Source organism: Natrix helvetica (assembly GCF_964273705.1).
Source record: "Natrix helvetica genome assembly, chromosome: 2".
Classification (NCBI taxonomy): Eukaryota; Metazoa; Chordata; class Lepidosauria; order Squamata; family Natricidae; genus Natrix; species Natrix helvetica.
Genome location: NC_138552.1, coordinates 181,916,397 through 181,938,908, shown reverse-complemented (window position 1 = coordinate 181,938,908; position 22,512 = coordinate 181,916,397). Strand labels below are relative to the sequence as shown.

Here is a 22,512-nt window from a genome sequence, read left to right as displayed (position 1 = left end):
GACATGGAAGCTGTCTTAAGTGATATTGTTCCCTAGATGGGGAGTCATAAAATATCTGTCTACAAACCCACACTCTACCTTTGTGGCAGATCATGATTCATAACTATCAATGAAGAGACTTTCATCCAGCAGTGAATAAAAACAGAAGCAGGAAAAGAGAAATCTTCCCTTATAATAAGAAAATTGTTTTCGCTGCTTTTCTTAATTATTTCTTCAAGTTTTTTTTCAAGAAGCAGAATGACTTAATAACTACCACTCAAGATTAATGTATGCATTTTCACCTGCATATCCAAAGAGTTCCTATGTAGAATGAATGGGGAAGCGTATAAATTTAATGAAGAATATCTGTTGCTAAGTATAAAAATTATTGGGAGGATTGCTTAAAGCCATTGCTGTTAGCTTTTGGGATGTGCCCTTTAGCTCAACTTCAAAAGCTGTCAGCTGTGTAGAAAATGTCACCAATCTGTTACATTCCCCTGCCACTTTTTGTACTATTGTCACAAGACTGAAACTGGCTTGAGAAAAAGCATTTTGCAGCATAGTGTTTCTCCTCCACGCTGGTGGCTACATACAATTTGGACTACAACTCAGCACCAAATACTATAGGTTTTGTATTCTGCAGTGACGTGCGGTGAGGTTTATGGCTGGTGAGGCTGGTGACGTCATCAGGAAGGCGGGGAATGGGACCACGTGTGCTGGAGGCTGAGGCTGCCTCAGCCTCCAGCACACGTGATCCCATTCCCCGCCTTCCTGAGCGTGCTCCGCCGGCTCGCGCTCCGCAGTCCTCGAAAGCGACTGGAGAACAACGAGAACCTTCCTGCCTCTGCTGGACTTTGCACGCTCCTCGCGACTGCATATTGCAGTTGCGAAGAGCGCGCGAAATCCAGCAGAGGCAGGAAGGTTCTCGTCGTTCCCCAGTCGCTTTCGTGGCTTCGTCATCCGGGAGCGCCGACAACATTTCTGCCTCCGCAGCTCCCGGGCGCGGCCGGACGGAGGTAGCCAGAATGGTACCGAGGCAGTCCGGCAGGCGAGCGACCGAGGATCAGGCTGCCTCGCTCTCTCTTTCGTCCGCCTGGACCACCTCAGCATCGCTGTGGCTACATCCGTCTGGCCGCGCCCGGGAGCTGCGGAGGCAGAAATGTTGTCAGCGCTCCCGGATGACGAAGCCACGAAAGCGCTTCGTCATCCGGGATAATATATACTATTATTTCATGAAGAGAGGTGAGGCTCTGCCTCCTCTGCCTCCCCTGACCGCACGTCCCTGGTATTCTGGGGTCCAATCTGGGTTGGTCCCTGGGACCAGAGATTTTGTCTTCCAAGTTTTCAGACTCGTGCTGGAGGCCATCTTCAGGGAACTTCTCTCTAGCAAAGTGTGTGCTGCGCCATGTGTGGTATTTATATGGTGCCTGTTGTGTGTGGCTAATTGGATGGGATCCTGCAACATTATCCAGGGACACATATGTTTCCCTTCATTTGTGGATTATACTCTAATACAGTGATGGCAAACCTTTTTTTTTATGGCGTACCAAAATTGTGTGCGCGCACGCTATTCCGCGTGCACGCATGCCCACACCAATTCAATCCTCCCCACCCACCTGTGCATGCATGTGTGACACACACACCCTTGTGATGTGCATACGACCCCTCCCCAGGCTACAGAGGCTTTCCTGAAGTGTGGCGAGGGCAAAAGCAGCATTCCCTGCCCCCCCCCCCCCCAAAGCCAGAAATGGATTGTTCCCGAACTTCCGGTTGGCCTGTTGGGACCATTTTTCACCCTCTCCAGTTTTCAGGAAAGAGGCTTTACTGAAACCTGGGGAGGGCAAAAATGGCCTCGATGCGCCGGAACTGACTGCTGGCGTGCCAGCAAATATGGCTCTGTGTGCCACCTGTGGCATGTGTGCCATAAGTTTGCCATCATGGCTCTAGTACATCTAGAGAACACTATGCATCCTGGAGAAATACCAAGTCTCTTACTGCAATGGCCCCTGATTCTTGTCAAAGATACAGCTCCCTAATCTGCGGTGTAAGAAAAATGGGGATTAGGGAGCATCTTTATTTCTTGAAAGAAGGTATAATTTGATTCAGCATCTAGTTTCCTTGGAATATAAAACTGAAGAGAAGCATTTTAATTTCTCTTTGTATAATGGGAGAAAGAGCTTTTTTATTAAGCCATCTCATTATAGCCCTTTATAGTACAGTTCAGTTGTCCCCTCTTTTTAAAGAAAAATGCTTGTTTGATTGGGTCCAACTGACCTAATTTGACATTCTACATAGTGGTTATATTTATATTCTTCTTATTTATTTTGAGGGAGAGGTTTTAATCTTGAGCTTTAGAATCACAAATTAGAGAGTTTGTTCTGGCAGAAATTCTGTTTCTAACATGAGCAAGTTATGTCAGGATATTTCCATCATCACCCCTTTCCTCCTTCCAAAAATTAAACATAAAAGTAAACCTACCCCATTGCAGTATTTTCAATAAAATCAGGATAACCCTTCCCATTTTAATATCAATTTGGGGAGAAATGTAGTCTTCTTTTCAAGGAAAGACAACAATGGAGAACTTTTATGAGCTTCAGTATCTTAAATTAGCATACAAAGTGAAATGGAGCTGAAATACATCCCTTAAAAGGAATAAGGATATGAGTATCTAACTTTATCAAAGTTATTGGCTACAATTTTTCCTCATAAGCTTGCCAGCGGTTGCAGGAATTTTGTAGTTACTTTAAGTTAATCAAACCAAGGCTTAAGTCCCTGTTCTCGTTGCCTAAATCAACTAAAACAAAGCTAATAAAGTTTCTGCCTTATTCAATTACACAATCCTTATTCTTTACTTTCTTACTTCTTTCCAACTACAATGCAAACCAAAGGTCACTTAATAGCTCACTCATTAGAAGAATATGTTATGTCGACTGATAAAATTTCACAATTTAAGTATATTCAGATTATTTTTATATTGGTACTTCATGACATGCTTTTCTAAATAAGATAAATTTGTTCAGTAATGTCTGCATCTTACTAAAAGATTAATATTTCCTGTAAGTGATGGCTTGCTCCTCAATTCCTTTAGTTGCTCTCTCATTAGAGATAATTAATGGAGATATTTTACTGCCCAGTGAGACATGTGAACAAAAGAGATGTTTTCATCCACTGAAGTTTTCAGAAAAGAATAATTTATAATTCCTATCAAGATTTGGCTCACTTATATAGAAGATCATAACAAAATGTACATCAAAGATTTGATTTGGATATAACCATGTTTAATCATTCAGCAGCTTGCTGCTTTTAGTCACCTTTGTATATTTTTGCTATAAATGTTCACAGCAACTAAATTTTGCTTTTTATAAAACAGTATAATGAATGTATGAAAATAAAAAGTTTAATGTATGTATACTAAGATGTATAGCAGTGATGGCGAACCTATGACACGTGTGCCACAAGTGGCACGCGGAGCCATTTGTCAGGGCATGCAAGGCGCTGCCCTGTCAGCTGGCCAGCGCGCATGCGCGCTGGCCAGCTAAGTTCACCATTTTTAAAAGCCATTTTTTCGCCCTCCCCAGGCTCCAGAGGCTTTATAGGAGCCTGGGGAGGGCGAAAAGAGCCTCCCCCCGCCCCCCCAGCGGCCCTCCGGAGGCTTCAGGGACCGTCCGGAGGCTTCCCTGAACGCTTAAAATGACCCTCCGAGCAAACCGGAAATGACTTCCAGTTTGCTCGGCGGGTCGTTTTAAGCCTTCCGAAGGCTTCAGGGACCGTCCAGACGGTCCCTGAAGGCTTCGGAGCGCTCAAAACGACCCTCCGAGCAAACCGGAAGTCACTTCTGGTTTGCTCGGAGGGTCATTTTAAGTATTCCGAAGGCTTCAGGGAAGCCTCCGGACGGTTCCTGAAACCTCCAGAGAGCCTCCGGGGGGGCGGGGGGGCTATTTTCACCCTCCCCAGACTTCTATAAAGCCTCTGGAGCCTGGGGAGGGTGAAAAAAGCATGTAAAAATGGGGGTCGCACCTGTTGTGCACGCATGCGCACTGGGTGGTCACACATTGCATTATGGGTGCGGCACGTCCACACACGACCCCCCTGCGCTCCCCCCACTTGTGGCACGAGAGCCAAAAAGGTTCACCATCGCTGACGTATAGCATCTTAGTATACATACTAATTATGTATAGCATACAAACATACTTAGCATACTTAACATACTTAGTAGTATACTAAGATGACAAACTGTCAACGAACTAGGTTGTTCTTACCCCATATATAATGTGGTACATTTCTACAACTGCTGACCAGGTTCAATCTGTTTCATTTGGGTTTCAGGCTAGGATTTAGTGCTGAGACAGCCCTGGTCATGCTTACTGATGACCTGAAGCAGAGCTAGGATGGAAAAGGTGCATCCATTCTTATGTTCCTTGATCTCTCAGTGCTTTTGATAATATCAACTTCTCTGCAGCCACATCCAGTCAACATTGGATGGAGATTAGTTATAGCAATAGCACTTAGACTTATTTACCACTTCATAGTGACTTACAGCCATCTCTAAGTAGTTCACAGTCAGCATGTTGGCCCCAACAATCTGGGTCCTCATTTTACCAACCTCGGAAGAATGGAAGGCTGAGTCAGTGTTGAGTCGGTTAGGATCGAATTCCTGGCGGTGGGCAGAGTTAGTCTGCAATACTGCATTCTAACAACTGTGCCACCATGGCTCTTACAGGCTCACCTGTGTGGGATAAGACAGAGTTTCTCTCTCTCTCTCTCTGCTTTTTCAATATCTATATCAGGGGTGTCCAAACCTGGCAACTTTAAGACTTGTGGACTTCAACTCCCAGAATTCCCCAGCCAGCTGGCTGGGGAATTCTGGGAGTTGAAGTCCACAAGTCTTAAAGTTGCCAAGTTTGGACACCCCTGATCTATATGAAATTATTGGTAAGGTCATCCACCAGTTTGGGGTTCAATATCATCAATATACCAATGATTTCCAAGGCCAGCGAAATGAGGCTATAAAAGTTCTAGAGGCTGTGTGATTTTGTATAGGCAGGAACCACCTCTGACACAAACCTATCAGAAGCAAATGGCTGTGAGAGTTTTGGCTCTCCAGATCCGAGGATATTCCACTTTGACCTTGGATGAGGTTGTCCATTAAATGAGGGTCTTCCTGAATTTACAGCTCTTGTTCAACAACTCGGTGGCCAAGATGGCCTTTGCACAATTTCATCTGTTGTGGCATTTTCATGCTTTCCTAGATTAGGAGGCCCTTCAGAAAGTAGTTTATGCCTTGATCATCTCATGGCCTGCCTACTTCAACGCACTGCACATGGGCTGCCCTTGAAGATCATTCAGAAGACCCAACTAGTCCAAAACTCAATGCTGCAGATAGTGATGGCACACCTTGGTATGCCAGTGTAACATACCTTTAGCACTGGTTGCCAGTTTGATCCTGGGTGCCATTAATGATGTTAATTGTTACCTATTAAACTCTTCATAGCATAGGGCCTGGTTACTTGAGGGACTTCCTGTCAAATTTTGCAGGGGTGTGTGAGTGGGTGTGTAAATATAATTGTGTGGATAGTATAATGTGTGTATACATACACATATAGATACACACACATACTGTATACATATATTTCATTTCTTACCTTAGGGAAGGAATAATCCCAGATGTTCAGATGGGTGTTCTTCATCTGTGAACATTTTAAAAATGGCTTTATGGTTTTGATTGGCACCATCCTTAGTACCTGAACACTTTAGTTGAAAATAAATTACTGAAAGTAACTGCTTTGAGAAATTTTATGTCAAAATTTATAGGTTGTATTTTAAAATGCAGTACAAAATTATACTAATTCAGCTTGTTTACCGTAATTGTTCATCTTTAATGTTAATGCAGGTATAAATTAACAATAAGTATTTGAATTGAACTAAATGATGCAGTAGAGGGGGATTTTTTTAAAAAAAGAAACCTGTTATCAGACATAATATACTATTGGCCAAGGAAAGGGAGGAACTTACTTCATGATGCACCCAGAAAATACTAGAAACTTCTGAAAAACATTAAAGTTCTGAAAAATTCTGTTTTAGGGTATCTATCACTGTCCCCATGCAACTAGAATTGTGATCCTGGAATCCTTAAATTGATAAAATAGACACTATGGCAATTAATTTGTCTGAATAATTTGTTTGGGACTTCCAGTCTACTTTTGTTAGTCTGAATCTACAGTGTCTCCAAATAAGGGCAATAGAAGAACAATAGGTGCTATTTTATTTGAATCCTGCAGACAATAAAAGCAAATCAGAATAATGTACTTTGTATGAGAACCCAACTTCTCATAACTCTGAGGACATGTAGTTTTCTAGGCAGTAGAAATACTCTGTTTTATTTTGGTTTTTTTTTTTTACTTCCAACTGGAAAAGAAAGAATTCAAAGAATCTTATTCAAATGTATCTGTTGTCAGGATTCCCAGTAATACCTCCAAAATTGTTGTGTTGACACCTATCATTCGTTGAATTAATCCTTTGAGAATAATACAGTTCGATGGTTCTTTTGTAGTGCTTCTGAAATGTTTTCTTTCTTAGACCAGCATAAAGGTAGTTCAAAATAAATACTGTTCATGGACTTGAAGTGAACCTTATGCAGGAATTGTAAAATGAAGAGGACTTTTGACAGTCCTTATTGTGTTGGAATTGTATTGGAAATGTAATGCTGGTGGTACCAATCTTAGACAACTGGTTCTGGCATATTTAGCTAATAAAACTCTCCATATCTGAACTTAAAAAAATGTCTGAGGTGTTGTTAGACATTTTATTAGTTGGCTAATTCCAAAAAGAAAACTAATAACTACCCTAAAAATTAGAAAATTGCATCAATAATGTACATAATCAGATGCATCCTAAGATTTTTGGAATCCAATATAATACTTATCCCGCAGTGCACAGAGAACTACCGTTCAGGTAAGACAACAGTCTTTTTATTAAAAATTAAAAGAAACAATACATATGCTCCATCATTATATTTAGAAACAATTGCATAAGATTTGAGGTTATTGAAAACCTGCATGAAAAACTTGTTACTAAATCCTAAGCAACATTATTTTAACTCATCTGTAAGTCAGTTCTCTATAAGGTAATTTCAGAATATAATTAAAGATAGCTTCATATAATCTATATATAAGATAGCCTCATTTTGTGTATTTGAGAAAGAGAATGGGACAGATACGCATTGAGAGCCATCTTGTGGCTTTCTTGTTATTACATATTTTCTTGGTTGTGTTTTTCTGTATAAGTGAATGTGCTGTGTTTGGAGATGCCTTGATTTAGGGTATCCGTGTGTCATAATTGCTTATTGTTTCTCTAAAAATCTAGAAAGGTAACTACATGCATAATAGTTGTGCATATAATTGAATAAGACATGCTATATTTGCCAAAACTGGGTTACTAAATTCTAAAATTCAGATATTTCTAAGTGAGACCCAGTGTTATAGAGGCATTGTGTCTTCTGTGGGTAATCAATCTAGCAATGTCTCACTCTTTTTAATACCCGGATAATTAAGTGTATTCACTGATTAATGTTGATTGTACCCTGAAAAACTAAAGTGCTTTTGTGTAGTATCTGTTCTATGTTTTACATAGAATATCCAGCAGATATTTATTTTAATAAAAAATCATTTGAAATATTTATTTGCTACCATGCAGAGCAGGTTTAGTGTAGTGGTTAAAGGCATTGGGCTAGAAACTGAGAGTTCTAGCCAACATGAGTTTTAACCAGCTGGGTGATGTTGGATCACTTACTCTTTCTCATCTATAGGAAGAAAGCAATGGCAAACTACTTCTAGAAAATGTTGCCGATAAAATTGCATAGATTTATCCACGTAGTCACCAGAGGTCAAGACTGATTTGAAGGCATTAAAACATTGAGTCTTTATTCTTTGGAATAAAGCTCTTGTGTAGTGAAACTTTGCAGGCTCATTCTTCTTTTAGGCTCATTGATGGCAATCACTATAACTAGCTTTGCTGAGATCATCATCAATATAAAGTAGACCAGCTGACTAGTGGATAGTTGTGCTTGCTTGTATTTCCATCACTTGTGCTCTCGTTGTCTATGAGTCTTTCCCCAAAATTGTGACACCACCCACAGTTTATCATAAGGGCCTATTAGACTTCTCACAGCAGTCCTTAAGTTACAACCACTTGTTGAACGACCAGGAAAAAGTATGGTGGTGGTGAATAACGTGAACTTATGATCAGTCTGCAAAGTTGCAGTGATCGCAGCATTCCCCACATGATTGCAACATTGCAGCTAGCCATTGTCACATGATTTCCATTTGCAACCTTCCCTGCAGGTTTCCCACAAGCCAAGTCAATGGGAAAGCAGCAGGGAAGGTGCAATGGAATGGAACGCATGGGTGACCTTGGGGAAAGGGGAGCTGAGATGCTGCTTAGGAAACAATCAGACAAGAGAGGCAGGAATCCACAAACATTAAGAATCAGAGAAAGATATTAAAGGAGAACCTGCCCTAAGGTTTGCACTCTCAGAAATGCAAGATTATGTAAATGTAAACCTTACAATAAAGTAAATTTAACCCATCTTTCATGTTACCTGTCTGGTTTACCTGGGAGGGCTGACAGAAGATCACAAGTCGTTCCCATAAGTCTCTCCTTCTGCATTTTCTCCTGACAACTCCCACTATGGAATATGAAACCCCAGGCAACCCAAACTCCTCCACACCTAACACTAAACAACCATGTGTACAAGTATCGAAGGAAATTCTCAGTCATGGTTGTCCCAAAGGTGCTTTTTTTTCAAAAGGCAACTGGACTTTCTGGTTTTTCTTTGAAGACGTTTCGCTTCTCATCCAAGAAGCTTCTTCAGCTTTTCACCATTCCGGTGACCCTGGTGACACAGATAAAGTTCCAGGTGGCCTTAACGACCTGCTAAAAGAATGCAAATGTCCAGTTGTCTGCAAAGAGTATAAATCCTTCTATTCCCCACCATCCAGTCGAAGCTGAAGAAGCTTCTTGGATGACAAGTGAAACGTCGTCAAAAAAAACCAGGAAATCCAGTTGCCCCTTGGAAAAAAAAATATCTTTTGGACATGTGTACAAGTGTTTTGCTTAGCAACAACAATCCTGATCGTAGTTGCAATTGCTGTTGTAAGCCAAGGACTACCTGTAGTCTACTTTATGTCATCAAACTTGGACAGAATACTAGAGCCTCTTTATTTCTGTAGTTACACAAACACACACACACATTCACACACACACATACCAATACAGTAGGCTTGTAAAGTAATAGTATTATCAACAAGTAAGAGAGATATCTCTGAACCAGCACAGTTCACTTTATTGATCTTCCATCCAATATTGCATCCTCAACTGATGGAGGATAAAAAGCACATGTGGTAGGTGCAAGCTTCACTATTGGGGGTTGTGGGTGGTGAGAAGAAAATTAAAGAAAAAAAGTGCTCTGCAATGTGAGATACATACAGTATGGGTCTTGAGGTGACAGATATTACAAGTTCTGGGTGTATGCCCACAACCCTACTGGCTAGAATGAACCAGTTTGGGACAGTCTATAAATACTTTTGAACAAATAATGCTCCTTCCCCAGACAAATGTTTGTTGCATTGAAAGGTTCTTCAATTGGCAAATTGCATATTGGACAATATTCATCATAAGGCGAGTTTTAGCATTGAAATTTGTAGCTGTCAATCCCTGTATTGGGTTTTCATTAAAGGCATTTATTTATAACCTTGTTGTTTACACAACGTTGAACAAATAGAATCAGAAGCATCTATAACTGTGATAGAAGTATGAAGATTATAGCAGTATTGACAATCCATTGTATTATGAACAATACTAAATCAAAGTAGCAAACTGTCAGTTACACTGTACTGCTTTTCTCCAATCGGTTGCAGGCACCCACTTTCTTTCAAATTACTTCCAAAATAAGTATATTTGAAGCCCGCTGCCATCTTTTATTCTTTGTGGAATGCCTGTTTTATGTTGATAAATATGCTGTGTATCTGAATGTTAGGATTTGTTTTGCTTTGTTCCTATACAAATTGTGTCAAATTTTCTGACATTGCAGTTTCTCAGTACATATCTCAGGAAACTAATAGCCTTGAAATAATCTCTGTGGTATCCATACAAATGAAATAGGAAATACAGATAAGGGTTTAAACTACTTATCCAGTTTGGATACTTTAAATTCCTCAGTATAGGTTGCTCTGAGGTGTGCCTTTGAATTGACCTAAAAAGTTGGTTTTGGAATATTACTTTCTGTGTTGACCTCAGAAAATATTTTTGGGGGGAGTGGAGGGGATATTTTGTAGCAAATAATGGCTCAAAATTGGGAAGCATTTCTTTTCAAGAAATAGGTTAGGTATGAGCGTGTGAGGAATCTGGGGGAAAAAGCCCACCCTCTTCCACTCTCCTTCTGATTTGCCCAAGAACCATTTTTCCACTAAACTCAACAGAAGAGTTTCACATTTTTGTTGGTTTTGGGTTTGATTTATGAGGGACGATTAATTTATGAGGGACCGGCTTTCCATCACCATTCTCTTATTTAACTGTCCTGCCTTTCACCATTAGAGCAACGTTTTGCCAGTGTGATAGTACCTCCTGTCCCACCCCCATTTCAAGGTTATGGAGCACATCATAACAAAAATGGGTTTTTCATCACCTTTGGCATATTAAATTTCTGATTTTGCAAATTCAGTGGGGTATTTTTTCCTCATGTTTGTCTTAATGAGCATAGTTCAAAGCTTAACCTTACAACTCTCGTCAAATAACAGATGATATCTAAACGTATTTTATTGTCTGTATTGCTCGGGGTCTTACATACTAAGAGCTATCAGTTTTGCAGAACATGCGACTAGAGGTGTGTTAACTTTACATCCTATTAATGCACACATGGAAAATCTGTTGGGTTTTGTACATGCTTGAATTGCTATGTTTTTCTGTAAACACTGCATTAATTTTGTATATATTTCCTTTACCAATGAAAAGGTGCAGAAGTCTAGAAACAAGCAATTACGTGAAATGTTTCCAGATGGATTCAGTATTCATCATGCAGGAATGCTGCGGCAAGACAGAACTTTGGTGGAAAACTTGTTTTCTCGTGGTTACATAAAAGTCTTGGTTTGTACAGCTACATTAGCCTGGGGTGTCAATCTTCCAGCTCATGCAGTCATCATTAAGGTAAAAGCATATGCTCTGTCTATTTTGGCCATTAGGCATCCATCAAGTGTCATGGAATATGATTTTTTTTCACTGTTTGCAGAAGAGGAGAGGAAAGATCTCCTGCTAATTATCTAGCAGTGTTCGGAGAGGTTGGTTTTTAAATTGACTCTCTCCTCTGGGAACCAAGTGGGATAGTAAATATTTAAATATATCACAGGTTATAAAAGGATCACCTTAAGTACACTTTTCAAAGCCTGTTGTATTTGCCTAATTTTGATCATCTGATTTATAATGATGTGTGTTTATGTTAATTTTTATTAACTTTTTGTCAAACAGGGAACACAGATCTATGCTGCAAAAAGAGGATCCTTTGTTGACCTTGGAATTTTAGATGTCATGCAGATATTTGGCCGAGCTGGACGGCCCCAGTTTGATAAATTTGGAGAAGGTGTCATTATCACATCACACGACAAACTCAGTCATTATCTGACTCTGCTTACTCAGCAGAATCCAATTGAAAGTCAGTTTCTTGAAAGCCTTGCTGACCACTTGAATGCAGAGGTATGTTTTATAAATCAATTCCACATTCTCTATATTTGTGTGTGTGTGTGTGTGTGTGTGTGTGTGTGTGTGTGTGTACACATACACACATATACAGGCCGTTAGAAAATAACATAAATAAAATGGAGGGGGGGGGAAACAGTACTATTTATATTCAGATCTATAAATTGTAAAACTGTTTTGCATGCATCTGCGTGACATTGGTAACACATTAAACAAGAAATATGATGCTTCAAAGGGTGGAGTATTTTAAAGGATATGACACAATATCTCAATATTGTTTCTGTGAAAGTAGGCATATTTCTAAAATCAAGAAATAATATAAATAGTATTCTGTGAATAGTACTGAATTGAGTTATGTTATTCACTGTATCTGGAGACCTGGCTCATCATAATCTGTTGTGTTCTTTTTAAAAGTTTGCTTTTCAAGATCACATGATTTGAAAAGACAATCCTTCCCCTCACTTTTCCCCCCTGGAATGTGCAAAATGGGGATGAAATGTTTTTCTTGTCTTCTGGAATAAAATTAAGTACCCCCGTTGGAATACCATTGCTTTTTCAGAAGTAAACGCCATAAATCATTTCCAATTTACTTAAGATACATTTCTGGACAGTCCCTTGAACAAATGGATTGGCATAACCCAAGAGAGAGAGAAAAAATGAAATGCTTTAATATTCCCTGGAATTTACTGTCCCTTCAAATTATTTTGTGGATTGCTAATTCTGAGCAAGAGTTCACTGGTAGAAAAGAATTTGATTGGCATGAGTCAATGTCTACCCCAGAGATCCCAAATTTAGAAGTGCAGAACTCCCTATAGGAGTAATTAACACAGCTTTCCAGAAATGAAACAGAGACAGATTTGGCTTCTTCTTTAAAGCCCCTCTCTTATCCTGAGGGGCCCAAGATTTGGCACTTAAGAAGAAAGTAATTTGATGCTGAAACAATTAATTTACTCCTGTGGGTTTTGAGGGGAGATAATTTAATTCTGACTATTTGCCTCTCTATCCATCCGTCTATCTCCCCATCCTAAGGTATCCAAGTCTTCTGAAGAATGGGTCTAGTTGAATACTTAGGGAAGTGATGCTTTCCCTGTGCCAGTGTATTTTGCAAAGGGATTGTTTCAGTTGCTTTGCACAACCCATATTGACCCAATATGGTATGGAGTAGGATAGAAATGGTGCTAGTGTAAAGAAATAATTTGGCCCTAAATCTGAAACATTTGGGAATGAGGGAGAATTGGGAGCCAATTTGCAATTCCATTATCACATTTCAATTTGTTGGTGCATAATATAGGTGCCCAAAGATTTTAAAACCTAAGTTGCCAAAATAGTATTTTCAGAAGAAACATGTCTGATTCAATAACCTTCCACAGTGGAACAACAGAAACTATACATTGTGTTGTGACTGAGACATTATTTCAGCATATTTCTTGCATACTTTTATCATGCAAGAAGAAATCCGTGTAGTTAATTTAGCAGATTCAATTTCACAGTTTGTGATTATGGGTGTTGCCTTACTTTGTTTTAAATGAGAATTAGGGAAATATGTTAACTGAATAGGAATTAGTAGTTCTGAATATCTAGGAACATGCTAGGAACAATCAATGGAAAGGACCAATTATATTTATATCCTGATGGTTGGTTTTGTAAATGAATAAATTTGACCATGGGAGGAAATAGAACAATAAAGTAGAGAGAGTTGCTGTTATGTCCATTTTCATTATGGACAGCATTGATATGGAGATTATATTGAATATAATCAATGAGGAGACAACTCATTCAATAGACCTCCTTTGATTACCTTTTCTCTGTAGTTTTGCAATGTTTGTTGTTGCTGTTAGTAGTGAACAGAGGTGGGTCACTCCTAGTTCGGTCAAAATTGGGTGAACTGGTAGTAGCGGCAGCAGGAGGCACCACCCACCCACCAGGACGCTTCTGTGCATGCGTAATAAGTAGTAAAAAAATTGGCAACCCACCTCTGTTGCAAAGTATGTGTCCAACGCATCACAACCCCATGGACAATGTTCCTCGGACCTTCTTGTCCTCTACCTTCGTCTGGAGTCCATTTAAGCTCACGCCTACTGCTTCAGTAATTCCATCTAGCCACCCCATTCTCTGTCGTTCCCTTCTTCTTTTGCCCTCAATCTTTCCCAGCATTAGGCTCTTCTCAAGTGAGTCCTTCCTTCTCAGTAGGTGGCCAAAGTATTTGAGTCTCATCTTCAGGATCTGGCCTTCTAAAGAGCAGTCAGGGTTGATCTCTAGAACTGACCGTTTTGATCGCCTTGCAGTCCATGGGACTCGCAGGAGTCTTCTCCAGCACCATAGTTCAAAGGCCTCAATTGTTTGGCGCTTAACCTTCCTTATGGTCCAACTTTCACAGCCATACATTGCAACTGGAAAAACCATAGCCTTGACTATACATACTTTTGTTGACAGGGTGATATCTCTGCTTTTTAGTATGCTGTCTAGATTTGCGATAGCTTTCCTCCCCAGGAGTAAACGTTTTTTTAATTTCTTGGCTGCCATTCCCATCTACGGTGATCTTAGAACCCAGGAAAATAAAATCTGTCACTATCTCCATTTCTTCCCCATCTATTTGCCAGGAATTGAGAGGAATTTGCAATGTTGCATTGCACCAATCACTTTAATCACTTGTTTTTTCCCAATGTTCCAGGAAAATAATGTGATTTTTAGAAGTAATAAAAGAGAACTAAGTGGAAAAGAGAGGCAGCTATGCTTGTTTTAAACTTCTATTTTCATTTTGAATATAGATATGTATATGTCTGGATTAGAATTAGATTAGGAATCAATTTGATTTCATTTCTTATTTCTATTTCTTTCTGTTTTATAGAAGAAAGGCTATGAAAACTAATTTTTCTTTGGCCTTCCCAAAATGCACTTTTGTTTTTTTGAAAAAGTTTAATTGTTGTTTAAAAGATCCAGTGCTACAGTAAGCATAAAATTAATCTTCAGTGGTCAGGAACTATGCCAGTTCTGACAAACGAGGGTCAATGCTGAAGTGTGTTAATGATTTCAAATAAACTTATGTTAGTGAAAATTGCAATGCATCTCTGCTTAGTGTTACTGAAAATGCTGCTAAGCAAAAGCGTGAAATCCTGACAGGGCCATGAAACTATCATTTTTTATATACTTCGGAACACTGGACATGACTTTTCCTGCTGACATGATAAAGCATGAAAGATCATTATTTGCCTGATTCCAGAAAATCAATTGTAGGGTAGGACAAGAAGCAATGGGTGGGAAGGGTAGGATAAGAAGCAATGGATGGGAAGGGTAGGACAAGAAGCAATGAATGGGAAGGGTAGGACAAGAAGCAATGGGTGGAAACTAATCAAGGAGAGAAGCAACTTAGAACTGAGGAGAAATTTCCTGACAGTTAGAACAATTAATCAGTGGAACAGCTTGCCTCCAGAAGTTGTGAATGCCCCAACACTGGAAGTCTTTAAGAAGATGTTGGATAGCTATTTGTCTGGAACGGTATAGGGTTTCCTGCCTAGGCAGGGGGTTGGACTAGAAGACCTCCAAGGTCCCTTCCAACTCTGCTGTTGTATTGTATTGTAATTGTAAGTCAGGCCAATTACAAAAGTTTTTCATTTCCCTTGGTTGTAACTCTGTCATTTACCTCTTTCAGATCAGATCTTCATATAAAATACCTTTCTTTTTTGCTTAACTAGCTTTTGCAATGATCTCAGAAAAAAATGGTTTTGGAGTCTTCTTGGAGAATAGGTTTAATGTTATATTTTGTGTGCAATCCTTCCTGAGAAAGAACAAATGAAGCATGCAATCAGCTTTCAATTTAAAAGTAATTAAAATTATGTTAATTGAATACAGCTCAGATTATCTACCCACATTAATATTACAATTTGGTAGGAAAATGTTTGGAATGATTCTAGAGTTTGCCTCTGAATTTTTTTTTGTAGAAGAAGGTTTGTGCAGCACTTAGGCTTTCAGATATGTATCCCCGCAAGAGATGTGCCATTCATACCATGAAATATTTCATCCATCTCTTTTTTTCCCATTGCAATTCCTTGTACCTTTCAAAATGCTGTTCTTGAATTTTTTTCATCAGTGGTATTTTAACCAACACTTTAATGGGAAGAGAGGCATTACTTGAAACTGGTCTAATCACATCATAGTCCCAATTGTAAGTCAAAGACTATCTGTACAGCTTCTTTTAAGAATTGAGTATACAGACAAAAAAGCAGGAATTACTTTAAGTTGTAGGAAAATTGATTGACATTAAACATTTATGTCTGAAATTCAAACCTGCAACAAAATAGTACAGTATTTAGCATTTATGTCCAAGATGGAACATTTACATGGTATTTTGTTTTCATTTATCATATTTTGTCCTTTCTAGACTTTTTGAAGTTTTCTATTCCCTTAGTTTTCTTTACTCTAAGCTGTTTCTGTATTTATACAAATTGAATTTGTCCCAGCCAACTAATAATTTTGTCATTGCATCTTTATGGCTCAATATGAGCTACTGTTTGGGATTTTGAGCTTGTTATTGCAATGCACTATGATTCATTGATGCAGTAAGCATTTAACCATAGTAATGGATTCTGTATCTGATATCAGATCTTAAACTAAAATAGATGCCCTTGTGGGACCATGCACACAAATATTTTCTAAGGTGTGATTGTGGGCTTCTGTGAGTGCGCCCTCACGCAGGTGCACACACAAACACACACATACACACACAAATACTCCTTCAGATGTACTTACCTTAAAACAGTTTAACAGATAAAATGTTTAAATTCTGCATCAGTGTGATGAATGCATTAAAAGGATAGAAATAAAAGAAAAAATATATTTCCCATTTATCTAGAGAAGATCTACTGTATGTAGACAAATCGTTCAACAGGGATCCAAAAGACAAAAAAATAGGTGACTTACAGTTCTGAATAAGCAGGGATTCCAAAAAGCAGGCCCTACTCTAGAATACTTATGGGTATAAAAAAGTTTCAGGAGTTGCAGAGAAACTGTCTATTGCAGTGTGGTGAAACTTTTTGGCCTCGGGTGCCAATCCCGCGCGTGCATGCCTACCCCCATGATTTAATTTCCCCTGCACCATGCCTCATGTGCATGTGACACCACCACCCTGCTGCCCCACGCATGCGCGCATGGCTTTCTTGGAGCCTAGGGAGGGCGAAAACAGCCTCCTCCACCCCCTTCCCAGAGGATGGAAACAGCCTGTTTTCCAACTTCTGGTGGGCCCAGTAGGACCATTTTTCGTCCTCCCCAGCCTCCAGATGCTTTCTAGGATCCTGGGGAGGGTAAAAATGGCCGCCCCCGGAGACCGTCTGGAGGCCAGAAATGACCCGTTTTCTGACTTCCTGTGGGGCCGGTCAGGTCCGTTTTTCACCATACCCAGGCTCCAGAGGCTTTCTAAGAGTCTGAGGAGAGCAAAAAATGGCCCAACATGCAAAGTTCAGGAACAGACCTCCGGATTGCCCGTTGGACCATTTTTCTCCCTCTGGAACCTTCAGGAGGCTTCCCTGAAGCCTCCAGAGAGTGAAAAATGGTCGAAAATCAAGGTCGAAAATCAGCTGGCAGGCGCGAACATGCACGCTAGAGATGGCAGGGCAATGCCTCGCGTTCCCTCAGAAATGGCTCCGCGTGCCATCTGTGGCACGCGTGCCATAGGTTTGCCATCAAGGATATATCGTTTGCCTTGAATTGAAACTCTCATAACGCACCATATGGAAATGCATTCTCTTTTTTGTGCCTAAGAAGACCATTTGCTCTGGAATTAATCCGGCATCTTGAGAAACTTAGTTTAGAATGAGACACAGAAGAGCATTGCCTTGGTTAGACATGAATAGATTACTATGGTTCAGGCATACAAACGCCCTGGCAGGAATAGAGAATGTTCCTCTGTGACTAGTTCTGTAAGTCTCTGGGTAGGGATCAGGACTGATACCTATATGCCTGAATCAAAGGTGGTATTCAGACAGTTCTGGCAGGTTCTGGAGAACCGGTAGCGGAAATTTTGAGAGTGAGGAGGGAATGGGGATTTTGTATACTTCCCCTGCCATGCCCACAAAGCTATGCTCACAGAACCAGTAGTAAAAAAAATTGAACCCCATCAATGGCCTGAATCATAGTTTGTCATAGATAAAATAGGCATTAAATGGTATAGAGGCAATGGATGGTAGGGTGGAAAGAGGCAATAGCTAGAAAACGTCTGTAGTGTTGCCTTGGTTTTCTTTACCTTTACTCCTGTCCATTTTTCAGACATTGCCTGGACAAGTCCCTGCAGTTTTCTTGGCAAGCTTTTTCAGAAGTGGTTTGCCTTTGCCTCCTTCTAGGGCTGAGAGAAAGTGGCTGGTCCAAGGTCTTTGTGCCTAAGTTGGCACTAGAATTCACCGTCCCTTGGTTTCAAGCCACTATATCAAACTGATTATCAGTGTGGCATTTATTACTTGAGGTAACACAGAGGCTGGATCCAACTCTCCTCTGTGACACATAGGTCCAAAGATAATGATTTAAAAACAGTAAGTGTATAGAAGATTGCTTAGCTAGGGCATAAAATGTTAAGACAGCTGGTATGCATGTGTTGAAGAAAAGAAATGGCCATTCAGCATTCCAAAGCAAGCAATCTGGGAAAACTAAGAAGGACGATAGCACACTGGAGAAAAGAATTGATGTTGTATCAGTTTTTTAAAAAAATACTTTGCCTTCTGTGCATGCCCCCCCCCCACTCAAATATAAAAATTTTGACTGAAACCTTTCTTTATACATAGTATATACTTAACTTTGTTAAGGTTTCTTTCAGTATAATGTTCTCTCGGCTTAACTCGTGTTTTTCTTAACTATATACCTTTGCTGTTACATATGTTTAAATTGTTCACATGTGGAAAATATTTCAATAAAGACATATTTCAGTGTTTTAGATTTCTCAATAAAATGACAAAATGTATGAAATACTAGACAGGCATTATTTTTCATGAGGTATTTTAGTAATTAACTGGCTATATTCTAGATTTCAGTTTTAGATTGCATAACTTTCATTGAATGTTATCATTTGAATTGCCTTTCCTCTCATTTGGACTCTATTTGCAAAGAGGTTAAAACATAATCACTGAGGAAACTGCTGGAAACTATGATTCAGCACTATCTAAGTTTCTCACTACACCTTTAGGTGCTCAGCTGATTTGATGGCTTAATTGAGATTGAGGAACTATGCAAAAGGTACAAAAGTCCACATTATTTTGCTATTTATAAAAAAATCTCTCATTGCCTCCCAAAGGCTGATTTTCAAACTTTCAAAAATCATGCAACCGGGACAGTTGTTTATAAACCAGAAAAATATGCAAGTTCCCTGCTCAAGGAACAACCTAACTAGAATCTCTAGAAATACAGGTACTTGCAGTGAAGCCATAGACATATTTGCAGTCATATGTGTTTGTAATTTTCTGAGGGGATAACAAAAAGTATCTTTCAAGCTGAGCTCAACTCTTAATAATAATAATAATAATAATAATAATAATAATAATAATAATAATAATAATAATAATAATAATAATAATAATAATAATAATAATAATAATAAATTTGAATTTATTAGCCGCTCCCTTTCCAGGCAGGACTCGGGGCGGCGTACAATGGGGCATATAGAACATAAAACATGTGTACAAACACATAAACATACATATATACAGAGACACACATGCACAGAGGAGGTAACAAATTACAACATTTAGACAGTTAAAAATCACCATTAAAATACCCCAATTGTAAAAAACCCAATGTACAATTAAAATTTAAAATTTAAAAAGACAGTCTTAGCAACTTCATAGACAATACGGTTATTTTAGGCAACATTATGGGTTTGCCATTGCCTTCTTTTTTTTTCAATTCCTTATGTGCACTAATTGATTTCAGTTTAATACTGATTTTTCTTACAATACTTAAATTCTTAGAAGCTCACATTGAAATGAACACCAGGTGGCAGCAAATATTCAGAAGTAATTTTTGCAGAGAATTGTTCAGCATTGAGTGAACTGTAATAGTAGTATTGCCTTGTCTTATCACATCTGGATCTAAGCCACTATTCCCTGAAAGCATTTTGTTTCCATACATATACATCTTAAAATGTTGAACAGGTAGACAACTGCATGAATAATGAGAAGAAATTTAACAATCTTAATATATTAGCCAAGTTATGTTTTCTCTCTTTTTTTTAATTGAGCTGCACTAATTTTGCATAGATGTGTGCTATGTAGCTTCAGGTATCAAACTTATATTTGACTTTTATTTTCCTTGATAATAAAGCAATGCAATTTGCTTCATGTCAGCTAGGTGACTTTTGGCCAACACACTACATAGGGCTCTTGTGAATAAAATAGGAGGAGGAGGAATATTAGATATGTTCACTGCATTGAGTTATTCATAAAATAAGAAAGGCAGAATAAAAATTTCATACATACATAAATACATACATATACAGAATTGCTTTCTCTAATAATAGTAGGATAATTGTTTGGTATGCGATGGTTCTAATTTAACAATTATATGTCATTCTTATAAAATACATAGGAAACTAGAGACAAGGTACGTGGCTGACACAAGTAAATATGAAAAGAAGACTAAAAAAGAATTAATTTGTCACCTTTGGGACAAAGGGAAGTACTATTGACATATGGCACAGTTCCATTCTGCAGTACTGTAAGGTTTCTTGGTGCAAGAATATTAAATTCAGTTAATTTGCTGGATGGCATTTCTAAGCAATGAAGATAGATTCGGGATTCTAAATGCACTTACATAGTAAATGTCAGAGAAATTAAAAAAATAAGTTGTGTTTAAATGTAAATTTCAAAGTAGAGCCCATTTGTTTATATATTAAAGTCTATTTATTCAAGAGTCTTGTTTGTTTGTTTTATTGAAGTTCTTTTCACCTTCTGATTCACCATTTGTTCTTGCAGAGCACGTTTCTTAAGTCCAGATTGAGTCCTGGATATGTCCATATAGTTTTTTGGTAACAATTTAGAACTTACCTTTGTTTATTGACTAATTTACTCATTTACTTACCAATTGAGCCCTGGTCTTTCTCTTGGCTTTGATATGTTCTGCCCATCTTCTATCCAGGTTATAATCTGGTTCAATTCTGATTAGTTTTCTGAAGTCAGCTAAAGTTAGCTAAATACTGTGGGAGAAGAGTTGAACTCTTGCTGGAGCAAATTTTAAAAATGCAGGAAGATCTATATAATTAGGAAAGGCAGTTACACCTTGTCTTCCTTTCAGGAAGTTTTGTCAGCCGTAAAGAATCATTAAAGTCTATTCTTGAAATTTTGAAAAATAATTTGCATTTACTTTTTTTAACTGTGATTCTACCCGAACTCATTGATCTTATTTTGCACAATTAAATGCATTTTTAGAATTGTAGATGTTCCAGTGTGGAGAGGTAGTGGAATTGATGTGGGATCAATTCATTGTCAATGCTAAGTGACCGTATAGATATCTAGTGCATTATAGCACAAGATTATCAAAGAGGAAGCATAGACATTTAGCTTTTCTGGAGGTTCCAACTAATTATATCCTTTGTGTGATATTCCAGCAAGTCAGCTTTCAAATTCAGCTATATTATACTTTATCAAATATGTCAGTTACCTTGGATAAATGGCAGTTGCTTATTTAAGCAATTGGTCTGCCTGCTTGTCTACCTTCCTCCCTCCCTCCCTTTTTCCTTCCTTCCTTTGAAAAATCCTTTCAGAATGTCATTTGATGTGAAAGAATCCATGAAGAAAAACTGGCTTTATTTATAAAATGGATAGTTAAAATTTTTCCCAATCTACATAATTCAGGTGTTCAGGACAGTTGAGCTTATATATTCCATCATAGGAATTACAAAATGGAAAATCTGATTTCTGAAGTAAATATAAAGGGACAATCTGAAAAGTGCTTTGCTTTTGGGTATTAGAAAAATATAACCCAATCTTCAGCAGAAAACTCATAATAGAAGGCTTCTCAGACAAGCAGCAAAAAAGGGAATGAAATATACATGTTCCCCTACTCAGTCCAATGTCACATAATTCTCCTCCCTCTTTATCTCAAAAAAGTAAATTGTGGGCCTAAAGAATATATTTTGTTCTAAAAGTACATTTCAACCACTTCATTGGTAAGTTTTAATCTTTCTCTATAATACTCTTCTGGAATATTCAGTTCTGCTCATATAAAACTTGGAACATTATAAACCTTATTTATAAACCATTTAACATGAAATTTTGTTTTTATTTTTCCCCACTTGCAGATTGCTCTTGGAACAGTGACAAATATTGAGGAAGCAGTAAAGTGGATAAGTTACACTTACCTTTATGTACGGATGAGAGCAAACCCATTAGTATATGGAATCAGTCACAAAGCTTATCAGGTAGAAAATGTGCAAAAAACTTAACTTGCTTTCTGGTTCTGTAATCCTTTCCTGATGGGAGATTAAATATTTGCCCTTGTTGGTTTTCCTGAGATCAGCAACTCCTATATATTTTGAAAATGTTCAGTGTGAAACATAAAAAAGAGCATCATTAGTTATTTTTCTGGGGAATTGTGGTAGATGTTTAGGCTAAATATGTGGAACATGATCAAATTACTCACATTTGTGTATCCTATGTGCATTTTCTCTGCCAGCTTTTTAGCCTTAAATGTCAGGTTTACATAAAAATGAAATAAGAAATATCACAGCCATTATAGTCTGTCATCAAATATAATTAGAATAGGTATTCACACATGCACAGTGTTCAGTTAGTAAAGACTAAAGGAAATACTTAA

General features: G+C 38.5%; 1 protein-coding gene across 2 annotated transcripts in view; it reads left to right on the top strand.

The window, feature by feature from the left end:
* Positions 1–22,512, top strand: part of ASCC3 (activating signal cointegrator 1 complex subunit 3) — a 225,777-nt gene that overhangs the window by 118,268 nt on the left and 84,997 nt on the right. For both annotated transcript variants that reach the window (XM_081945730.1, XM_081945729.1), the window contains exons 15-17: positions 10,987–11,178; positions 11,497–11,721; positions 21,998–22,117. In XM_081945730.1, the coding sequence (XP_081801856.1) occupies positions 10,987–11,178; positions 11,497–11,721; positions 21,998–22,117 (537 nt within the window). The remainder of the gene's footprint in view (positions 1–10,986; positions 11,179–11,496; positions 11,722–21,997; positions 22,118–22,512) is intronic.